Genomic DNA, 22811 nt, shown 5'->3' with positions numbered 1-22811 from the left:
GAAAACATCTGCTGAGAATTTTTATTTAGTTACAAATGAAATTTATTATTGCTAGTTCCTTAAATCTCATGCTATATCACGAATGAGGTATCTCATTACCTCACTTTTACCATCCAGTACTGGTCTATGCAATGTGTCGCTGCGTTGACGTTTAGTCTAGTGCACATGTATACAGCCTTGTTAGTACTGTGGGCTGCTAACACCTCACTGCGACTATGTAAACACAAAACAACAGTTACACTCAATTATTTCTCATGATTCGTTTCGCAAATATTCATTTTATTTAAGAAACTACAACAATGTATTTTTTTAGAAATATTATTTACACAATTTAATTTGAAACATTTCACTTCATTGTTGCGGAGATTCAAAAATTAAGTGCCATGAGATGAGTTATTATTTCGAATTAGGAACCCTTGCCCCTGTGTCTAATATTCGTGGCTCAAAATAACTAAGTTCCAAAAGCGACTACCCTCTCTTTTCTGGTAGGGAAACTGCAAGAACGAACAGTGAGATGCGGACCTCCATCAAATGAGTAGGCCACAGGAAGTGCATGCCTGGTCTAGTGTAAACACATCACTATTTGACGACATCTATGCCTCCCTTTTAGTTGTTTTGACGTAAAGTGTGAATCGGCCTTTACAGGAAAGTGTCAGTCATGTTACTTTGGAAGCATTTTGCTGGCGACAAAAACTCGTTTCTGCACATGCTGAGACCAGAGACATTTCTATTCTACCGTATGCCGACTTCAAAGTTAATGATTGTGAATTCGAAATACCGAACTGCGATGGGAAGTGGTTTGTGAAAGCGATGCAAGTGCGAATTAAAGCTGTACGACATCCACTTTAAACGTGGAAACAGAGACCATCGGGACCGTTTCCGTGACATTTTTTAGAGTTACATTAGGTAAACTGTATTTGCTATTCATGTATGCCTGAATTTGTTTCCTGTATACGTTATTCTTTGGTAGAAACCCCTAACCTTTTTCTATCAACACTAACATCATAAGTCATGGGTGTTGTACTGTCTGCTACACGACGCGCGTTAAATCGTTTTAACGTTGAAAATCGAGCAATGAAAGAAATTTCTAAGGAGAAACCTACGCCAGCTCCCAGGCACCCATCGATGAGCCTCGCTATTGAAAAAATGGCAAAAGGTTGATCAAAAGGTTATTCATGAAGTATTTTTTTCTAAGAAATCAACAATTTTCGAGTTGGATTTATATAGTACTTAATTAATTGTATCTGTTACAGAAAACACAGATGTACTAAACCATGAATTGACGAAAAATACTGCTCTCGATAGTCGTTTGAAGCAAGTGTTTGTTACTTCCAAGGATACGCAGGTAATACGATTTCAGGAACTTAAGACAGTCAGACTACTTTTTATGCTCGGATTATTCGTGTCGTTGGAAATGTGAACTCCCGTTTGTGTGTTTATTGTTTTTGATTTCAAGATTCTATCCACAGTTTTAGCCAAGGTGAAGTATTGTCATAAAGGTTTCACCATTAGATTTTTTCATAACCCTTGTGCTTATGTTTCTTGGGACTTCAGTGTCTTGCCTTTTCTCCAATATATACTGGAAAGAGTGTTGAACCGTAGCTAAACTGACCTATTATGGTGTATGTTTTGATCTCTTGGTATTTTTCACCTACAAACGAATAGCATCTATGCATATTGTTCTCAATGTCGGCATTACCTGTTAAGCAATGCCCTGGTACATAACATTGAAAATAAAAATAAGTATGTGTGTTGTAAGCAGTCCTTATTATGTTGGTATGTAGGTAACTGCTACTCTGTGAGAAGTGTCTGTATATTTTTAATACAAACATTAAACAAGTAGCAGTCCATAAACAGCATCTGCTTAGTGACTGAGGAAGAAACAACTTTTTTTGTAAGTAGCCGGTGTATTACAATTTGTATTACTTGTCTTCAAGGTTCTTCCCCCCCCCCCCCCCCCTCCAATAATCCATGTTGTTGATACAGTAATAATTGAAATATTGTATAACATCTTAAATCGCCATACTTGCTGATAGTGTTATTAGTCACAGCTGGGAGATTGTATTGTATTTTCAATAATTCCAGTTGTTTGTAGGTGTACAGAATTATTTTTTGAGAACGGGCTATCCTGAATAATGTATACATTGATATGTGACACTAATTTGATAAGTTAAAGAACTCAAATGACTAGCTACGCAGGTCGAAAGTTTTGTGCAGTTGCAGATTTTTTGGTTTTGTGCATAGTCTCTCACTTTTAATTTTGTTGCCCTCTTTCAGCCTGAAGTTTCAGAATCTACTCGCCTGTTACCTCAGTCACGCAAAGCAGTGGAGTCTCCTGAATTTGGATTTGAAGAACCAGCAATGATTCCACGAGGGCGATTTAGTTTACGTCAAGCCCTTCAGTTTATTACACTCCATCAGGAAAACCCTAAGGAAAAGACTCCAGCTTTATTAGCTAAAGAATACAACTTAGATCCTGTTATCATGGGTGAGTTTACTGTTTGATTCAGATATTGAAACATGGGTAATTTAAACACAGTTTTAGTAGTGGCCAAAAAACTAGTAACCACTCCCAAGAGACATCTCACAAATGCGTGTAATGCTACCTCTAACCGCGATAATGGCTATTCTGCAAGGAAGAAGTTAACAAGTTTGCTTGTGTATGCCACATCCAGTTGAAATTACTTGTCATTTCCTGACCTGTTCCATTCGAAAATGTGAGGAAAAATGACTGTCTATGCACCTCCATACAAGCCCTAGTTCCTGTTATTTGTGGTCCTTGGGTGACATGTATAAAGGTGGCGATAGTCGTTCTGTAGTCAGAATTTACTGGTATTCGGGATGAAAAAATTGAAAACCACCCAATTGAAGACCAGGTTTTTATTTGCAACCTCAAGCTGTAGTAAAGCAAAACTTACTTTTTAACACAATAAAGAAGACTAGGAAAACTGATGCTGGTCTTAACAAAGAAACAGTGAAACTGTAAGTGTTGAAGGTGAACAGGAACAATATAGGTCAGTCAGATATGTAAATATCTTGAATGTAGTGAAGCTAAAGAAAAATGGATGAAGAAACTCAAGAGATAAATACAAAATTGAAATAGAGTAACTTCAATGCTACACACAAACTAATAATCGCTTCAGCAAGTGCAGGATAAGGCGAAAAATAATAAGATATGAAAAAGGTAAATGGACAATGGAAACAGGAAATGAGGCAAAAACATTAAAACAGTACTTGAGAAGCTTCAAAGTTGTCCGAAGAAATGAGGCCAATTTAAAATGGCACAATGTAAACATGATAGAATGGAATCAGTTATTATTTCTGAATTTCAAACCACTTTGCACAGTTATTGATAAAAAGCTGAGCCAAATTCTTATGGGCATCAAGCCAAGGGGCAGAACAAGAAATATGCTAGTTTGTGAATGAAATTTCTGTAAGTAGCGAAGTGCCATTAGATCTTGAGAATAACATAATTATTATACTTGTAAGGACAGCAAGAGTGGATAGATGTGAAAATTATTGCACAGTTTGTCTAATATCACATCTGTCCAAAATACTTGAGATAATACTTTGCTGAAGAATGGAAAGGACCAATGTGGTTTTAGGAGTAGTAGTGGTATTCAAATAACTGTTTTACCACAACTGTTAATAAAGTGGGCAGATTTAGAGAATAGAGGAAGCCTGTATTGCACCTGATGAAGGCTTTTTATAAAGAGGACCATAGAATGTATGTAAAGCAACATGGAATGAAAAGGGGGCAAAACTTAGGAAAGGAACAAGGCAGAGTTGCTCTTTGTCACCACTTACATTTAATTTTTACATTGAAGATGCAGCAGTGGAAGTAAAGAACTGACTCAATGAGGAATTTTTTGTCATGTGCAGAAAATCAACATTGTGTGGTTAGGTGATAACATACCAGTAGTCACTGAAAGTGAGCGGAGTTGCCCAATGAAATAGAATTTGTGCTGGGTGGCTATAATGTGTACATAAACATAAAGAAAATGATGATGATAGGGTGTACAGCAAGCGGACATATTAGATGGACTAGTGTTGTAACTTGGACAGCAAACATTTGAAGGGATGAACAGATTTTGCTATGGGAGATACAGAATGGATGAAGAAATACTTAAAGGACTGCATGAAACAAAAATATGTTCTATAAAAATAAACAGTTGCTAACATCCAGAAATATAAACCTCGAGACCAAAAAATATTAATGAAAGCAATGCTGGGAGCACAGCTCTGTATGAGTGCGAAACATGTACAGTGGGGAAGACACGAATGAAATGATTAGAAGCCTTTGAAATGTGGTGTTACAGGTAACCATTGAAAATTAGATGGATTGAGGAGTAAGGATGGAAGGCACCCTTAAAAGTCAATGCGGAACAAGTGTAATTAATTGAAGAGAGAGGTTGGGCACATACAAAGATGCGAGTTATTGCTGAAAAACTGGTAAAGGAATAGTGCAAGAAAGCAATCGTAGGAGTACCCCTATGTATGACAATATAATTCATGTTGTTGTTGATGTAGGGTGCAACAGATACGTTGAAATAAAGAGATAACTAACAATCAATGGGAATGGAAAACTTTTTAGGGTAAGGGGGGGCCCACTTTCTTATGAACTTAATTACGCAACCAAAATGTGAAAAGATAGTTCTTCAGAAACACTCTACATCTAGCTTACAGATTTTTAAGCTTTCAAGTATTCAGTGGCAAAATAAACGAAGAAACAAAGGGGGAAGAAAGTCTTCTTGGTTACTATCAATCAATTTGCAAGATGTTGGAGACATTTTGAAAAGCATATTCTCTCCTTGCAGCTTCTAGTGAAGCAGCAATGTGAAATTTTTTGTGTGTTAATACAGACATTGGTGGCAGTGAGCATTTAATGTGGTGACAGCCAGTACAACAGTGTAGCAGCTATACCACTACCCATTGCTGATCTCCAAGGTGTTGTCTCCCATGTCTCGTCTGTTTCTAACACAATTTGATAACAGACCTCTTTCAGTTGCTTCCTTTATCACACTACCATACACCTCCACTTTGTGTAATTATAGGTTGGAGAGAAATGCATTGCCAATATCTTGGATAGAGAGGAATGAGTTAATCAGCTTTGCCACATTTGGATGGATGAATAGATAGAGAGTTGTTGTACTCCAGCTCATTAAAGGATTCATCCAAAAGCAGGCAAAGTTTTCATTATTTTTACATAGCCCTTTGATGACTCATCGCTTCTATTATTCGGTGAGTGGTCTCCTTGAGTCCTAAATTATTAACATCCAACCTTTTTGTTTTTGAAACATTGCTCTGTGAATGTTTTATGGTAGAGAGAGGGGCTAACGCTTAGATCAGGGTGAGTCGCGGTGGTGCTTACCTACTGCTCATGGGTTGGCAGCGTGTCAGTCTTGCGAAGCCAGTAGGATGATTTTTTTGACATAACCAATGATATGCAAGAAGAGAGGCAATGTATTTCTAGTCTGGAAATAGAAACCAGTTCTCGTTTCTGTTTTTTTGGTCTATTAGTGAGTTTCAGTAGAAATATTTTGTGATGATAGCAGCAAGTGCCACAAAGAGGACTGATGTTGGTGCACATCTCTTGGTGTAGTTGCAGAGATATGAAAATGTATCATATGTGGTGGTCAAATGGAAATGCACTCGAAAATAGTCGCACATTCGATATATTAATCAACACTGATCCAACTACTTTCTCCCATGATTTAATTAGAAAACATTGATCCATGTACCTCTTCCCATGATTTAATTAAAAACATTGATCCACCTACCTCCTCCCATTATTTAATTTAAAAACATTGACCCACTTAGTGTAATGTGCAGATTGATTGCGTAGCAACACAAAACAGAGCAATTTTCAGTGCTTTTTCTAATATATCATGGGTTGCAATGCTGTCCTTGGTTTGTAGATATTAGCATGGTTTATTGTCATTTGCAGCAGTGTTTCGCCCTTTCTTTAGAATGTGTTTCTTCAAAACATGTTGTCTGCGCACTGTTCTCTCATTAGGTGTGTAACACTAACAGTTGACACACTTTCTTTTGTTCCCATCATAACTCATGGCTGGTATTGATAACATTACTGCACAAAACTGGCCCTGTTCTAGACATTGACCAAGAGAGACACAAATATATTTGGAGACACCTAAATAAACACACCAAAGAAAAATGCCATTTGAGTGTGTTGCCATTTGCCATTAATGGGCACTGGAAAGAAATGGAGGAGGAAGTAAGTTTACAGTTGGTATCTTGCCAACTATTGTGTCAATAGAGAAAGACGACAAGCAAGGGTTGGACATGGCGGCAGGATTCAGAAAATTGAGAGAGCTGGCCTTTGAGGTTGACTGAAAGATTCTGCAGTCACCAATGTACATTTTGCATAAGGACCATGAATATAAGAGAAATTAAGAGTTTTTATAGAGGCTTATAGATGGTTGTTTATCCCTTACTTCTTTTGGGAATGGAACAGGAAAAAAAAGGGAAAGGGTTAATAGTGATAAAAGATCACTCCATCACTTCACACACACACACACACACACACACACACACACACACACACACACACACACACACACACACACACACACACACACACAGAGAGAGAGAGAGAGAGAGAGAGAGAGAGAGAGAGAGAGAGAGAGGGTGAATTTGTGTGTAGAATCGAAAATATGGTAAAATAACAAAACTGTATATCGTATGTATGTTTTGCACCATTTATTTCCATCCTAACAACTTAAATATTTATTTATCAAGTGTAGATGAAAGTGGATTGTAAACTGCTTCATTATGTACTGTCATTAATATCTGAAAATAAGAGACATGTAGAATATTAATAACTGATAAGTAATGTAATAATTCTGTTTCCAGAGAAAATTCTTACCTACTACAAAACATTTGAAGTTTATATACCTGAAACAAAGGGAAAATCACGAGGAAGTGCACTGGCAGAACCAATCAAGTCACCACAAACAGAGTTGCAAGCTGGAAAGACATAGCTAGTATCGAAAGATTTTTTTTCTGTATTTATTTGTAAATAATTTGATTAGTCTTTGCAAATTTGTTGTAAGCAAATTTAGAACCATTTATTTACTGTCATACAGTGTCATATTTACAGTTGTTTTTGCTATGGAGCAATTAGATATGTATGTATGTAATTAAAGAGTGAGGAAAAAAATGTGTACCTTGCATGCAGAGCCTAAGCACTCTGTTACTGCCACTGCTACGTTGTTAAGTTTGTGAATATCCAGAAGGTGATTATTCCACAACTACGAAGACAGTGTCAAAGAAAACAGCACGATCCTTTGTGCCTTTGTACACACAATATGAATTATCATCGATATTTGCTGTCTAAGGGGAGCTTCAATTTACTTAAACAAGAACTGAAAGTAACTTGAAGCATGTCTCTGAATCATTAGCTTTCAGAGTTACATATGTACATATGTTAGGAAAGAGGATGAAGGAAGAGAGGGGCAGGGGCAGAAAAAAAGATAGCCTAAATCACAGTGTAAATGGAACAGGAAACGAGAAGCGTGAAGCACAGGGAGGAGATGAAAGTTAAGATTAGGTTGAAGTGAATGGCAGGAATGAGTTACTTTTAATAGGTTGGTTGGTTGTTTAATGATTTGTAAATATATAGTATTGTAGTTTCACTATTGCCTTACAAAATGAATACTCTCTTGAGGCTTACAACAACACTATTGGTGTTTTGGTCAGCATTGTTGTCTGATGTCCTCTTCTTTACAGATTAAATACTGCACTCTCAAACAGCTCTCATTGTCTTTGTGATTTCTAATCCTTGTTGATTAAGTAAGTATATATTGGAAAGTGCATTCACATCTTGGTAAGCAAGATTCCACATTAATGTGTAACTTTTACTATTTATGCAGAGAAATAATGCTGAAGCTTTGACCACCTACTCTCAAGAAAGCCTATCTTAAGTATAAATTAGATCAGAACACATCATAAGCACCATCATAATGTGTGCTGCCATGAATTTGAAAAGAAATGTCATTTTTGGTATCACTGTCATGTGGAGAGAACAAAGGAACCATGTGGATGTCTTAAATCTTCACATCTCTGTACATCCATCTTCTTAGAGATGGTTGCAGGACCTGTTGTTAGATACAGGATGTCAGATTAAACGTCTTTCAACCGTCTAGTTTCCAAACTTAATTTTATTTGGCTACCAGTTAGGGCAATCTACTAAGCCATATTCAGATGCTTGAACGACGTGTAGGAAGATTCCACCTTGATTCTGATCAAAACAGGAGCCAGCAATACTGGTATTAGTACATTTCTGCGTGCTATAGCGATGTCAGCAGATGCTGGTTGAAGGTATCGCTGTAGCAAGCAGAAATCTAGTACCAACAGTATTACTGGTCCATTTTGATCAGAATCAAGGTGGAATCTTCCTACAAGTCAGTCAGGGGCCAGAAGATGGCATAGTAAATGGACGAAACTGGTAGCCAGATAAAACAAGTTTGGAACTAGATGGCTGAAAGGTGCTTAATTTGACATCCTAAGTCTTCACAGTTTGGCCACTGTGTGAATGAATAGGAAGAAATGGGCTGTTGAGTGTCTTAGTATTTTATGTGCTGTTCAACCTGTGCCAGTTCCTCTTGTCTCCTCAATGCCAATCCTGTAACATTCTCAGATGGAGGCTCTGCCCAACCTATATGACAACACAGTGGTGAGAATTATTTAAACAGCAAAAGCTAGTTGTATGCATGTAACTGTTGACACCTCAAACATTGTTGGATGAATGCAGAGCCATCTATTGTTTTAGGAAGCCACAGAAATAGTTTTAATGGAGTAGTCATTTGACAGTGAGTGAAACCCAACACTGACTCCGAAAATCATTGCTGGTATTACTTGTGAAATACTTACCAGTACCATGAATCAATTTTTGTTTCCCAAAGGGATCTAAAACTGCTCAGTCACCAGGAATTGTGCTTAGCTCATGAACCTACAGTAATGAGTGAAGAAAATATTAAACAGAGGAGTGAAGACTTTTTTGAGGCCATACAAGTGTGCTTGACTAAGAGATTAGCTGGTGTAGTAATCAGACTAATGAAATTGTTTAGTATTCAGACTGATGAAATCGTGCAGCAAAAGGACAAAAACTGTGATCTGATAAATGATGGTCCAATGGCTGAGGAAGTTCCTAGTGTTTACACTATTCTAATAGGAAAGCGTGGTTATCACTAACTGTGCAAGATGGACATAAAAAATGCTTTTTGGTCGATACAAAGCAGTTATCAAGTGGACAATTGTGTTTTGGACTTTGTTGAGAAGATGAAGAGGATTTGTTTTCATTTGTTGGTATAGGTAGCAAAGCACAGGTATCTTCCAAAAAAAATGTAGAATCAAAAGTGGAAAGCAATGGCACCATTGAACTTTAACACAATCAATCAAGTAACTTCTTTACTAGAGAAAAGGTGATGGTTACTGTCGTATGGGATAAAAATGTCATTCTTTCAAAGGAGAATTAACAATTACAGCTGACACATGTTACAGAGTACTTAAGCAATGAAACATGTCAATCAAAATCAACAGTTCGGGGAAACTGACATTGTGGATAGTCATACATGATAATGTCCACACACAGCTGTCAGTACCACAGATAAGGCTGAGTATTTTTTGACGACTCGTCATACGATCTTGATCTCACAGCCAATAAGTGTGCTTCTTACATTTGAAACTATGGCTTGGTGGATGAATGTTTGAAGATGACAAGGAATTCGAATCTTCATTGTCAACCGCTTTGGCTTCCAGGTGGGTAACTTCTCTGCAGAGAATTTGAAGAAGTTGGTGTAACACTATCAAAAATGCTGAGAAATGAACAAATGGAAAAGTGACGTAAGTTTGTAGGGTATAAATACCAGGCATGGTCCTATGGGATGTGGTATGCCAGGGATAATAGGGCCTGTAGTGGAATCGGAACCATTATGCACAGTTTCACATTAATAAATGCTGCCTGAGGTGAAAGAAGTGATAAGTGATAAAAGTCCTGTGACTGACTGTGGGAGGAAGGAGGAGATTAGTATTTAAAGTCCCATTGACAACGAGGTCATTAGAGATGGAGCCATCCCAGCATTTGCCACCAAAAACCTAAATCTGGATGACCGGTTAGACTGGGGATAAAACCTGAGCCAATGGATCCATCATGTGACCTCTTAGGCACACTGAGAAACCAGAACATTATGACAACTACTCAATTCAAGATAGCTTGTATGTGTCTGGTGGGCACATAACACACAAATGGAAGAATATAACTGGAGCAGAGATAAAGGGCAAATCATTCTAGCATTGATACTAACTGCAAATGGGGAAAATCTACTGACATAAACTACTTTAAAAAGGGCAGATTGTTATGAACCAGCTACGAGAATCTTGGACACAGTGAAACAAGTTGGCTTTCTGCTTGTTACTGTCATGGTCATCTATGGAGAGTGGTTGAAGGACAGAGAAACCACAAGTGGATGACAGGGTGTTGGATGTCCACACCTCATTAGAGAATGTGGATGTTTGAGGCTCGCCATTTCGGTAAAGCAGGATAGGCAGCAATCTGTGGCAGACCTCCTGATGCTCTGCAGCAAATGACCTTTACATGTTCTCTTGTTGGCCCAACAACACTGTCAGTTATGATTGCAGTGGGTATGAGATCACTGAAATTGAACTGTGGGTTAATCAAAGTCACCTGGTCAGATGAATCATGTTTCTCGTTACACCAGGGTGATGGTTGTGTCCAAACATACTGTCATCCAGGGGAACAGCTGTCAAAAGGTGCATGGTTGCATGTAAGTGGGGCAGTATTAAGCTATGGGGCCGGGCTTGACTTGAACCACTGCCAAGCAGAATCATTCATATAATGTTACGAAGATAGACCAACATGCTGTTAAGTATTTGGTTATCGTGAGTGCCCTCTTGCTTATTATCTCTGGACTACATTTTTGTGGTAATGTACATCCTGGCTCCTTGCTCATATCCCGTATACACAGTTGAAACCAAATTTAGATACTATGGTTAAGATACCAATAATTAATTACCAAGATGTACTTCATAAGACATATTCACATTTATTAACGATATTTAAGTAGCTTATAAAGCTCTGCTCGCTACACTGCATCACACATTAGTAAGTTGCTACTTAAATCCGTCGCACCTATTCAAATCCATCGCATGTCTGGTTCCCTCCCTCCCTTATTATTTTTATTACTATGTAGTTCTTTCGGTTCCACTTTCGGCTCAATGCATTAGGAGCATTGTTACAGACCCTCTGACCACCTGGCAGCGTCCAGGACCCACAGCTGTCTTTCATGTTTATTCATAGTAGATGAGAACCACAGGATCTGTGACGCAGAGAAACCTCTAAAACTCACATTGTATTTGAATTAATAGTAATGTATTGTGTATCTCAGGATGAGTGCGTGTTGACTTTTCATTTCTCTTAAACAGGACAGACACTAAATGTGTGTACCCTGACAGGAAATGTTTTGGGTCATCAATGTATATGATGATTATGATCTAACACTACTTACTTTTTGAATACGCCTTGTGCTTTGTGTTTGAAAATTCGGCACAATAGCATAGTCACTCAATATGAAGTGAATAAGAGAGATCTGTTTTTACAGACTCTAAAGAAGAAATGTTTATGCCATCAACAGTGGTATATTCTTCACAATGTCAAAAATATCCCTATATCTTTCTCAACAGTATGCAGCAAAGACTTTGGCAACTTTTGCATGTTGCAGATGATGGTTGTTTAGAGTGCTCCAAATCTGATATACAAGGATTATGAATAACTGTTATTTAATTATGCCTCAAAGTTAAGCCTTAAGGCAGTACCACTTCACAACAAAAATTGAGAGGAGTGCTGTTGCCATTTGGTACACTGTGCATATAAAAAGACATACCACATTATAAATTACCAGCTTCATTGGCTAAATTACAAGTAACAAATGGTGCCTGTACTATTTGGCTTACAGCAAGTGTTAAGTTACACAATTGTGAAAGAAATCAGTGGCCTTTGAGAACAAAGTGCTGGGCATAAAATAATTTAATTTGAACCAACAAAATACTGCTGTTACGCGATATGAAGGGTAATTAAAATTTTGTGAAGGCATTCAGTACAAATGGGCAGTAATTAAAGTACCTCTCCAGAAGCTGCCCTGATGAAGTGAAACAAAATTCAAGAGCATAGTAGTGGGGTCATGACATACAATTTTTGATAAAAGACAAACATTTTGAGACCTCAGGAAGGAGAAGAAAAATAATGGACTTCATTCCAGTCATTGCTGGAAAATTTACTGGCAGCAACAAAGCTCCTGGGATATCAACATAGGATCAAACAGCCAACCGGTTGCATATAAATGGTAGGTACATTGAAACTTCCTGTTAGATTAAAACTGTGTGCCGGACTGAGACTTGAACTCGGGACCTTTGACTTTTGCAGGCAAGTGCTCTTCCAACTGAGCTACCTAAGCATACCTCAAGATCCATCCTCACAGCTTCAATTCTCCCAGTACATTGTCTCCTACCGTCCTCCAGGCTGTGGCTAAGCCATGTCTCCGCAGTATCCTTTCTTCCAGGAGTGCTGGTTCTGCAAGGTTCGCAGAAGAGCTTCTGTTAAGTTTGGAAGGTACGAGACAAGGTACTGGCAGAATCGAAGCTATGACGGGTTGTGAGTTGTGCTTAGGTAGCTCAGTTGGTAGAGCACTTGCCTGCGAAAGGCAGAGGTCCCGAGTTCGAGTCTCGATCCAGCACACAGTTTTAATGTGCCAGGAAGTTTCATATCAGTGCACACTCCGCTTCAGAGTGAAAACCTCATTCTGGTAGGTACATTGACCTAGGTTTCAACACTTATTAGGGGTGTCTTCATAAGAATAAATGTTGCTAAATCTGATAGGAAATGAGGTATAACCAAAAACACATTAATTAAGATGTCAATTTTCATGATGCACATAGGTTATTTATGTAAAATTACATTGCTAAATAGCAGTAGTCAGAATTTGGAGCAGCAGTGCTCCTGTCCAAAGTAAAGTATAACGTTGTAGCCTTTACCGCATGTGCCCAACTGGGAACAATATCAGACTGATGAAATGAATCTCGGGTGAACAGCCTGGTGTGAGTGTACAAAGAACACAGTATTTCGGCAATTGACCTTGTTGCCATCATCAGTTGTGCTGATATACTGCCAAAGGACAGCAGGTATGAGATTCCCCCTTCTCCTCCCTTTACGTAAATCAGGGGTTTACAAAATACCATGCCAATGCAGTAAGGAATACATAGGTCAGACAATTCGCACCATGCCGTGAAAACCAACGGCACTTGAGATTGCAACAGCCTAATAAGTCTGCAAGAGCATTACCTGTCAGAGCTTCAGCATGGATTATGACAAGACCAAGGTCCTAACACAGACTTCGAAATATTGGAACTGTATCATCAAAGAAGCTATAGAGATCAGTGTAAGAAAACCTGAACTGAATCGTGACAGCGGCTATTTCCTTAACCAAGCTACATCAACAACTCGCCAACTGCTTCAATTCCTGCACGTGGGACTGGGCTGATGGTGTCACATGGGCCACAGCAGACTCAGCTCAAAAGAAGTCGCCTCAATGACAGACATCAAAGTTCATATATCGGAGGAACAGCCCTTTGAAGATAGGGGGAAGACCATTATCAATCTCATGAACATAGAACTGGATAATGCCGCGATCTCGGTTCTCAAGAAAGGATTGAACTTTGCTCTGACGCCTAAAGATGCACACATTGCTGACGTAATTAGTACAGTTGAACAGACAGCGACTTGACTCCCACCTGAGGCAGCAGAAGAGGTGCGTTGCGAAACCTGCAGGGCCATAACTAGAACTAGACCTATGAGGCCGAATATTTCCAGCAAAGAGAAGGCGGCCATCTGGAAGCTAAGAGATGGTCCAGAGATAGTGGTCTTACCGGCAGACAAGGGTAATGCTACGGTAATTTTGTCCCATCAGGATTACACCATGAAGATGTGGGACCTGCTAGATGACACGGCATACCACAATATTGACACCGATCCTACCAAGAGGGTCAAAAGGAAAACTTTGCCGCTTCTCGAAGATTCCGGATTCTCTGAAGAGGTCACAAAGAAGTTATGACACAGGGCCCCTGTTCCTCTGAGGCTGTATGGCTTTCTGAAAGTCCACAAGGAACACGTCCTATTGTCAGCAACATTGGTGCCTAGGCATATCCTCTTGTGAAGTACCTCAAGGAGCTGCTCAGTTCTCATGTGGGGACATGCCCACACCATGTCCATAACTCTTTGGATTTCTTGAGACACATCAACCACCTCAAGATTAAGGAATCTGACATACTTGTGAGCTTTGACGTGATTTCCCTATTTACTAGGGTTCCGTTACCTGAAGCTCTGGAACTCATCGGCCGGAGATTTGATGAGAAAACCACCAATCTGTTCAGACATGTTGTAATGTCAACATATTTTCTATTTGACGGTGACTACTACAAGCAGACCAAAGGCATTGCTATGGGGAGTCCTCTCTCACCCGTCATCGCTAACATGTACATGGAACATTCCGAGGAAGAAACTTGGAGTCAGCACAACTAAAACCTACCTACGTGGATTACACGTTTGTTATTTGGCCACATGGAAGAGACAAGCTGACGGAATTTTTCGCACATCTCAACTCAAGACATGAGAATATCAAGTTCACCATGGAGGTAGAATCAGATGAGATGCTTCCCTTCTTGGGTGTTCTCGTCAAAAGACGAGATGATGGGATGTTGGGGTACAGCGTGTATACAAAGAAAACTCACACCGACTTATACCTACACGTGGATAGCTGCCACCACCTTGATCACAAGAACAGCGTGCTAAAAACTCTTGTGCACAGAGGACCCATGAGGACAGTCTCCAACAAGAACTGACCCATCTGAAGTCCGTGTTTCTGAGGAACGGTTATAAGGAAATGAAAATCTGGGATGCTCTACACCCGACACTTGCAACACAACTGGTGGAAACTAATGAAGAACCTGAGGAAAACACGGCCATGGCATTCATTCCATTTTGTGGGGCCTTATCAGGAAAAGTTGGAAACATTTTACACAAATATCAAGTAAAAACCGTCTTCTGCCCTCCAACTAAAACCAGAGCACTTCTTGGCAGTGTTAAGGACGACCTTGGTTTACGTAAATCAGGGGTTTACAAAATAGCGTGCCAATGCGGTAAGGCATATGTAGGTCAGACAATTTGCACCATGGAAGACCGATGCCATGAACACCAACGGTACACAAGATTGCAACAGCCTAATAAGTCTGCAATCGCCGAGCATTGCCTGTCATAACTTCACGGCATGGATTATGGCAAGATAAGGTCCTAACACAGACTTCGAAATATTGGGACTGTATCATCAAAGAAGCTGTAGAGATCAGAGTAAGAAAACCTGAACGAATCATGACAGCAGCTATTCCCTTAACCAAGCTTGGGAACCAGCCATTACCCGGATTAAGAAGATACAAATACCCCAGAATCTACTGACTTTGAGGGCAGGGGGAGGAACTTCTGAAACGCCTGGGTGCGGACCTACGAGGGAACACCCAGACATGGGGCCACAAGCCGAGCGTCGAACCCTGGTGCGGACGGCTGAGAGAGTGCCTGTGGCACGTACAGCGGAGGAGCACCCGAGGGAGGGGGAGTAGGAATCTGATATATACATCACGCCTGCCGTCCCTTGGCAGTACATCAGCACACCTGATGATGGCAACAAGGTAGATTGCCGAAATATTGTGTCCTTTGTACACTCTCACCAGGCTATTCACTCAAGATTTATTTCATCATGAAATACGCCTGGAGAAATGAAGGATCACAATATCAGACTGATCGATCCAGTGGCTTACATTATGGCCACGAAAACAATAGAGTTGTGCTGCCTATCGGGCACAGACAGTAACATACCCATTGGAAACGTTATAACAGAAATACTTGAAAAAGTGTCAATTTTAAAAATGTCTTTTTGAAAATACACAGTAGTCAAGCAGATTAAGTATAATAGAGCCATATGTTAGGCTTTACAGAAATTACTATTACGCAAAGGACAGAACGGATTGAAACCATTGAAAAAATTTTGGTTACCTAGTTGTAACTGTTCATTGAGAGGATGAGGCCATTGTTCTTAGAAACATGCTTCAACGTAGCTATGGCCTTTCTTTGCTCTCTGTAAAATGGAAATTTCTTCAACAGATTTTGGTTTGTGTCTGGAAATTAGCAGATGATCGGGAAAAGTGAAACTGTGTACATTAGTGCCTTTTTTTCCCAACAAATGTTCCTTGTACCTGACACTAAAAGACATTCCAGTTTGTCTCATATAATAAACGAGACATGTATCACAAGTGATTTTATACACTCCTGAATTGTGTATCAGAGCAACTGTGCAAATATTTCCTGGATTGTACAGTGGTTTGTAAAATTTTTTTGTATGTCATACTGTCCTTTACATAACAGTAATTTCTGTAAAGCCTAACAGATGGCTCTATTATACTTAACCTGCTTGACTACTGTGCTTTTTCAAAAAGACATTAAGCTCTCGTTATATATTGATTTTAAAATTAACTGTCTTTTATTTTTTTCCTCAAGTGTTTCTGTTATAATGTTTCAAATTGGCACATGTTCCTGTCTGTGCCTGATAGGCAGTGCAACTCGTATTGCATTCATGGCAGCAATGTAATCAGTCTGATGTTGTTCCCAGCTGGACATATATGGCAAAGGCTACAACATTATTTTTTACTGTTGGCAGGAGCATAGCTGTTCCAGATTCTGACTATTGCTTTTTGGCAATGTAATTTTGCATAAGTAAGCTTTATGCGTCATAAAAATTGTAATCTTGATTAAGGTATTTTTGTTCGTACCGCATTTCATATATATTATTTTATAGGTTTTAGCAACATTTATTCTGATGAAGACACCCCTAGGAGATGTCGAAACCTAGGTCAATGTATCTACTGTTTATGTGCAACCGGTTGGCTGTGTAATCCTATGTTGAAACCAATACACGGTTTTGAATAACAGCCATGTTCAAAACTGTAAGACTCCTGGGATGTAATATTTTTCCTAAGGTACATTTTCTCCATTCATATTTTGAATTTTTCCCCACAAATCTTGGTGAAGTGTCAAAATATTGACAGTGTTTTGACCAATTTTAGCCCTAAAGGAACTTTGCTAAGGCATCTGGACTCCATCTGTGCTGGTTAATTTCTGCAGATCATGTGAGTTTCATGCTGCAATTGGGATATAAGAAAACAGTCCAAGAGAAAACAACTGATGTGAGTGCACTCATTAAAAATGTGTATTCAGCAAGATAACATTCCAGTGATTAATAACCAACTCTCATGATCCGCTCAAATTACAAAACATTCAGCTATTCTTGAATTCTGTGGGAAAACTAACATGAAGACAGAGGCACAAAATGCCACGTTATACTGTTGTTCAGTGGCATTAATGTTTTATCACATAAGAGGCTGGGCTTTGTGCTGTTGGTAAAATGTTTAGGATATGTTTTGCAACAGGGTGAAAAACATAGAAAGTGTGAGGCAAAAGAGATTGATAAATAACAGTATTATGGAAAGGAGAAATTGCTACTCACCGAGATAACACGTTGTGTTGCAGACAGGCATGATGAAAGAGAATTATATATAAGTTTTTGGCCAAAGCATTCTTCAGGAAATAGAAAAACACACACACAGTTTGGGGGAAGGTGGTGGGACAGTAGGTTATCTTAGGTTGAGTTAGGGGTGATTTCAGGAACAGAGAATGTGTTGTTAGGATAAGTCTCATATGTACAGTTTGAAAAGGCTGCTGGTGGAGCGAAGGATCCAAATGGCCTGGGTTGTGAACCAGCCATTGAAATCAAGTATTTTATGTACAGCTGCATGGTATTCCATGGAGTGCCCCATTTTGTTCTTGGCCATAGTTTTGCAGTGGCCGTTCATCCTGGTGGACAGCTGGTTGTAGTCATACCAATATAAAAGGCTGAAGAATGAATGCAACAGAGCTGGTATATAACATGACTGCTTTCACAGGTGGCCCAGCCTTTGATGGGTAGGATAAGCCCATGACAGGATTGGAATAGGAACTGCTGAGTGGATAGATTGGGCAGATATTGCATCCGGGTCTTCTACAGGGATATGATCCCTGTGGCAAGGGGTTGGGATTGGGAATGGCATAAGGATGAACTATGATGTGAAACGTCCCCTTAGAACAATTTATACATGACTGTGCTTAAACTGACACACAATATTTTTAGCGCAACGCAATCTGACTTTCAAAAATCCCTACAAAAGAATGGCCCTGACTAACATTAACCTATACGTTTCACAAATCACTTACCTCACCAAAAATCTTCCTTACTCGAACTACTGCAATACAGCGAGCGCCACTACTGCCAGCTAAATAAAAGATTCAAACTACGGAAGGCACTAACTACTGATAGGGATAGTTAGCAAATGAAAGATTTTAATAGAGAACAATGTATTTACCTTAATAGTCATAATATATATAGCAGTTCATGACAAATTTCAAAACTCCGCCATCTCTCTCCCCACATCCACCACTGCTGGCGGCTCACTTCCAACTGCGCAATGCTACGCGCTGTTCACATCCAGCTGCCGCTGCCCAACACTACAATGGCAGACAACAATGCAAACTAGCCACAGACTGCACACAGCACAGCCAGTGATTTTCATATAGAGCGCTACATAACGTTGCCAATAAGAAAATATAAACAGCCTACTTACAGATGTAGTGGAGATTGTCAAAGTGGTGTCCTGTAACTCACCCAATCAAAGCCCCTGTGCTGCCACCTATCCAGCCCTTACAACATCCTAGTCCACCCTTATGTCAGTTCCAATCCCAACCCCTTGCCACAGGGATGATATCCATGTGTAGGACCCAGGTGCAAGACCTGCTCAATCTACCCATCCAGTACTTCTTATGTCATGTCACAAGCTTACGAGGTACTATTCAAAATTTTCGGGACTGGTGCTACCATATGTAGAAAACCTTATCTTTGGACTAATGGTCACCATCACCCTCGAAGTAGTTCCCATCTGCATGTACACACTGGTCCCATCGCTTCTGCCACTGGTCAAACGTTTTCTGGGAGTCCTGTTCCTAGAGGGTGTTTTATCACCGCCAGAGATGCTTCTTGAATCCTCTCTAGAGTGTCGAACCGGCGGCTTTTTTTTTTTTTTTTTTTTTTTCTTCTAGAGGGTGTTTTATCACCGCCAGAGATGCTTCTTGAATCCTCTCTAGAGTGTCGAACCGGTGGCTTTTTTTTTTTTTTTTTTTTTTTTTTTCCCCCCACAAAAAGGTCCTGGTGAGCAAGGACATGTGACAGGGCCCGTTGTCATGATGCAGCAGCCAGTTCCCTTGATGCCAAAGTTCAGGCCGTCATCGCCGCATGTTTTCATGGAGCCATCGCAAAACATCACAGTAGTATGCAGAATTCACTGTTTGGTTGGGTGGGACAAATCCTTTGTCCACTATTCCCTTGGTATCACAGAAAATTATGATCATGCTCTTCACTTTGCTCTTCACCAGTCTCACTTTTTTGGGTCTTGGAGAGCCCAGGCTCTTCCACTGGGATGATTGTTGCTTTTTCTCTGGGTCACAACTGTAATTCCAGCTCTCGACGCCGGTGATAACCCGTGACAAGAAGGTTGGATCGTCAGATACATGCGCTGTTCTGTTCGCAGACCCATCGTAAAATCACCACAGACCAAACACAGCGTATTATGGAAATCACTGTGGACACACAACACGTTCTCCCAGCTGAATGCCACTCCGCACACTGACTCATCAGATATGCAGCTCTCACCACCTAGCGGTGCAAAGATCTACTACTCCTACTTTCCAGATGGCAGCACCAGTCCTGAAAATTCTGGATTCCACCTTGCGTCCTACCCCATCGGAGGCTGAACCACTTGTGAAGGGAACAATGTTATATACCATTCCTGCTGCAGTCATTGTTCAGCTTTTTATATTGGTATGACTACTAACCAGCTGAATGGCCACCAGTAAACTGTGGCCAAGAGCAAAGTAGACTACCTGGTTGCAGAACATGTAGCTGTACAGAACGTACTTAATTTCAATGACTGCTTCACAACCTGGGCCATCTGGATCCTCACTGTGTGCTGCTCTCTCCTGGCGCATACACTGGTCTTTCCCATTTCGCTGCTCCGCTCCTTCCAAATACCTGTTACCCCACCTTCTCTCCCTTCCCTACAGCCTCCCGACACTGTGTCTTTATTACTTGACAGTTAGTCTCGGTGGGGGAAGTGATCATTCCCAGAAGAACCTTGCAACTCTGTTACGGGCACACCCAAAATCAGTTGTCTGTCTCCTGTCCAGCAATGTAGTGCAGTGAGCAGTGATTTACGTTGATTCTGTTGCTGCGATTTTAGTTACCATTGTCAGTCATAATAGTTAATATATTATGTGATATACTTAATTATTCAGAAGTGATGGACAAGCATACTACATTGCATGTGGCAGTATCTTTGGACTGAAGAGAGTTCGGTCATCTGTAATGTAATTACAGCTTTTAATAAAGAGTTGGCACAGAAAGAATAGAGGGCTAATATTACCAGTCCCTCTACAAGGACTGCAGTTTATACAAAAGTCAGCCTTGCCGCAATAGGATGCATCAGAAGCAAAAATAAACCTCATGGTTTATTAGAATTGCAAAGAACTTTGGGAAGAAATCCATTGTTGTAAAACAGCTTCCCGAAATTGGTAATGATTGGGGACTTCTGCATAGATAAAAAAATTAGTGCTGTCATTACACAAATCACTTATTACTATAAAATATAAAATCCATTTTCCTATGCAGAATGATATTTTGCAAAAGTCATTGCTTGAAATGGCACTTACCTGAAATAGACCTCTGAAGAAGATTCTGGTAGAGAGAACTGATGTAATTGACTGCTGGTGCAGATGCGTGATACAAGTAAGGTAATTAAGAGAGAGAAAGACTGTAACTTATTTTATATCGACTTAACTTGGTGGAGAACAAACGTTACTCTTGGAACATGTTGATAGGATCATGGCATTGCAACCAATGTGGACAGTGTTAGTGGAAGCAACAGCAGTGAATAATGGACCTAATAGTGGGTTTAGTTATTAGTTTACATCAATGTTGTCATCAAAATATTTTCCATTACATATTATACATCTATTACATTGCTTTGCCCAATTCCTGAAACACTTTTGGAATTCTGTCTTTGGGATAACTTTTAGTTCTCTCGGCGATACATTTTTAATCTCACCTATGTTTGTAAAAGACTGTTCATTTAGGTTTCCTTTATTTTTGGAAACAAAAAAAAAAAATCACATGGAGGCAAGGGTACCACTGTTTTTGGCCAAAAATTCATAAACATGAAACAAAATGTAAGCAGGTGCATTATTGTGGTGCAGAAACCACAAATTGTTCTGCCACAAACCAGGAATGTTTCCAGATTACTTCACAGAAATGGCGATAAGTTTGTAAGTAATACTACTTACTTATTGTTTGACTTGACTGATGACCAGCCATGGAAACTTCAAAAAACACCTACACACAATGGGTATAATGGAAGAGGACCCTAAATGTAGGATCTGTGATGAGGGTGAAGAAACTGCATCACACCTAATCTTTGAATGCATGGGATTGGAGAGTAAAAGATACAGAATCTTTGGGACAACTAGACCTGAAGAAACTGTGTCTAAAAAAAAAAAAAAACTGGTAGAGGGACTCCTTGCACTATTTAAGGGCACTGGTTGGCTTTACTAGATATACAGGGAGCAATACCACACAATAAACCTAGTTTCGGTGCGGGCAGTGGTGGGTTCGATCTAAGTTGTTTTAGCTGTCCTGTATTTAAAAAAAAAAAAAAAAAAAAAAAAAAATCATCATCATCACTGATTGTTTTACCTTCCATCAAAATGTTGCAATAAAAGACAACGGCCAATCCTTCCAACACCGGGAAAGCAAATTCTCACAATTGCAAGCCTAAACGTAGAGGGTATCACCAAAAACAAACAACAAATCATATCATCACAACTTTGCCGCACGCACAAATGGGACATACTGTGTATACAAGAAACACACAAGGAAGAAGGGGCAATAAGACCAGAAATAGAAGGAATGAAATTAGCCAAATCCACATCTTAAATATGGCAGCGCTGTCTTCACAAGACCTGAGATGGCCATAATATCAACTAACAGAACTACATACAATAACATAGAATTACTGACTGTCGGGTGTAGCACCTTCACCGTAACGTCGGTATACAAGCTGCCTGGAGAGAAGTTCAACTTGACTTTGCTGCCAAACTCCAACAACCAGAAAACACAGTTCTTCTTAGGAGACTTCAACTGCCACAGCACATCATGGGGCTACAAACATACAGACAACAATGGACATAAATTAGAGCAGTGGGAGGAAATAAATAACTTATCCCTGATCAATGATCCCAAGCTACCATGCTCGTTCAGTAGCAAAATCTGGAAGCGCGAATACAACCCTGATATTTGTTTTGTAAGCGCAAACGTGGAAGACCGATGCTTAAAAACTGCATACGCACCTCTTCCTAAAACACAATACCGACCTATTGGAATCCAAATATACGCTGCTTTGAGAACAACGAAAATACCATTCCGCAGACGCTTCAACTTTAAAAAAGCTAAATGGACAGAATATGCTGTGGAACTGGATGCAGAAATAAAAAATCTACACCCAATTCCAGAAAATTATCAAACTTTCGTAGAGACCCT

General features: G+C 39.7%; 1 protein-coding gene across 1 annotated transcript; it reads left to right on the top strand.

The window, feature by feature from the left end:
- The first annotated feature begins 725 nt into the window (after window positions 1-725).
- LOC126185989 (protein NDUFAF4 homolog) lies at window positions 726-7774 on the top strand. Its single transcript, XM_049928173.1, has 5 exons — window positions 726-906; window positions 1010-1156; window positions 1254-1345; window positions 2278-2488; window positions 6874-7774. Exons 2-5 carry the CDS (start codon window positions 1012-1014, stop codon window positions 6999-7001), a joined length of 576 nt encoding a protein of 191 aa, XP_049784130.1. The 5' UTR covers window positions 726-906; window positions 1010-1011; the 3' UTR covers window positions 7002-7774.
- The last annotated feature ends 15037 nt before the right edge of the window (window positions 7775-22811 follow it).

Source organism: Schistocerca cancellata, chromosome 1 (genome assembly GCF_023864275.1).
Source record: "Schistocerca cancellata isolate TAMUIC-IGC-003103 chromosome 1, iqSchCanc2.1, whole genome shotgun sequence".
NCBI classification, from domain to species: Eukaryota; Metazoa; Arthropoda; class Insecta; order Orthoptera; family Acrididae; genus Schistocerca; species Schistocerca cancellata.
The sequence above is the reverse complement of the archived record's forward strand: the minus strand, read 5'-3'. Positions and strand labels throughout refer to the sequence as shown.

Coding starts and splice junctions, on each gene's coding strand:
- LOC126185989 (XM_049928173.1), top strand. CDS start 1,012: ATGGGTGTTGTACTGTCTGCTACACGACGCGCGTTAAATCGTTTTAAC. Junction 1,157..1,253: donor TATTGAAAAAATGGCAAAAG/GTTGATCAAAAG, acceptor TATCTGTTACAG/AAAACACAGATGTACTAAAC. Junction 1,346..2,277: donor TTACTTCCAAGGATACGCAG/GTAATACGATTT, acceptor GCCCTCTTTCAG/CCTGAAGTTTCAGAATCTAC.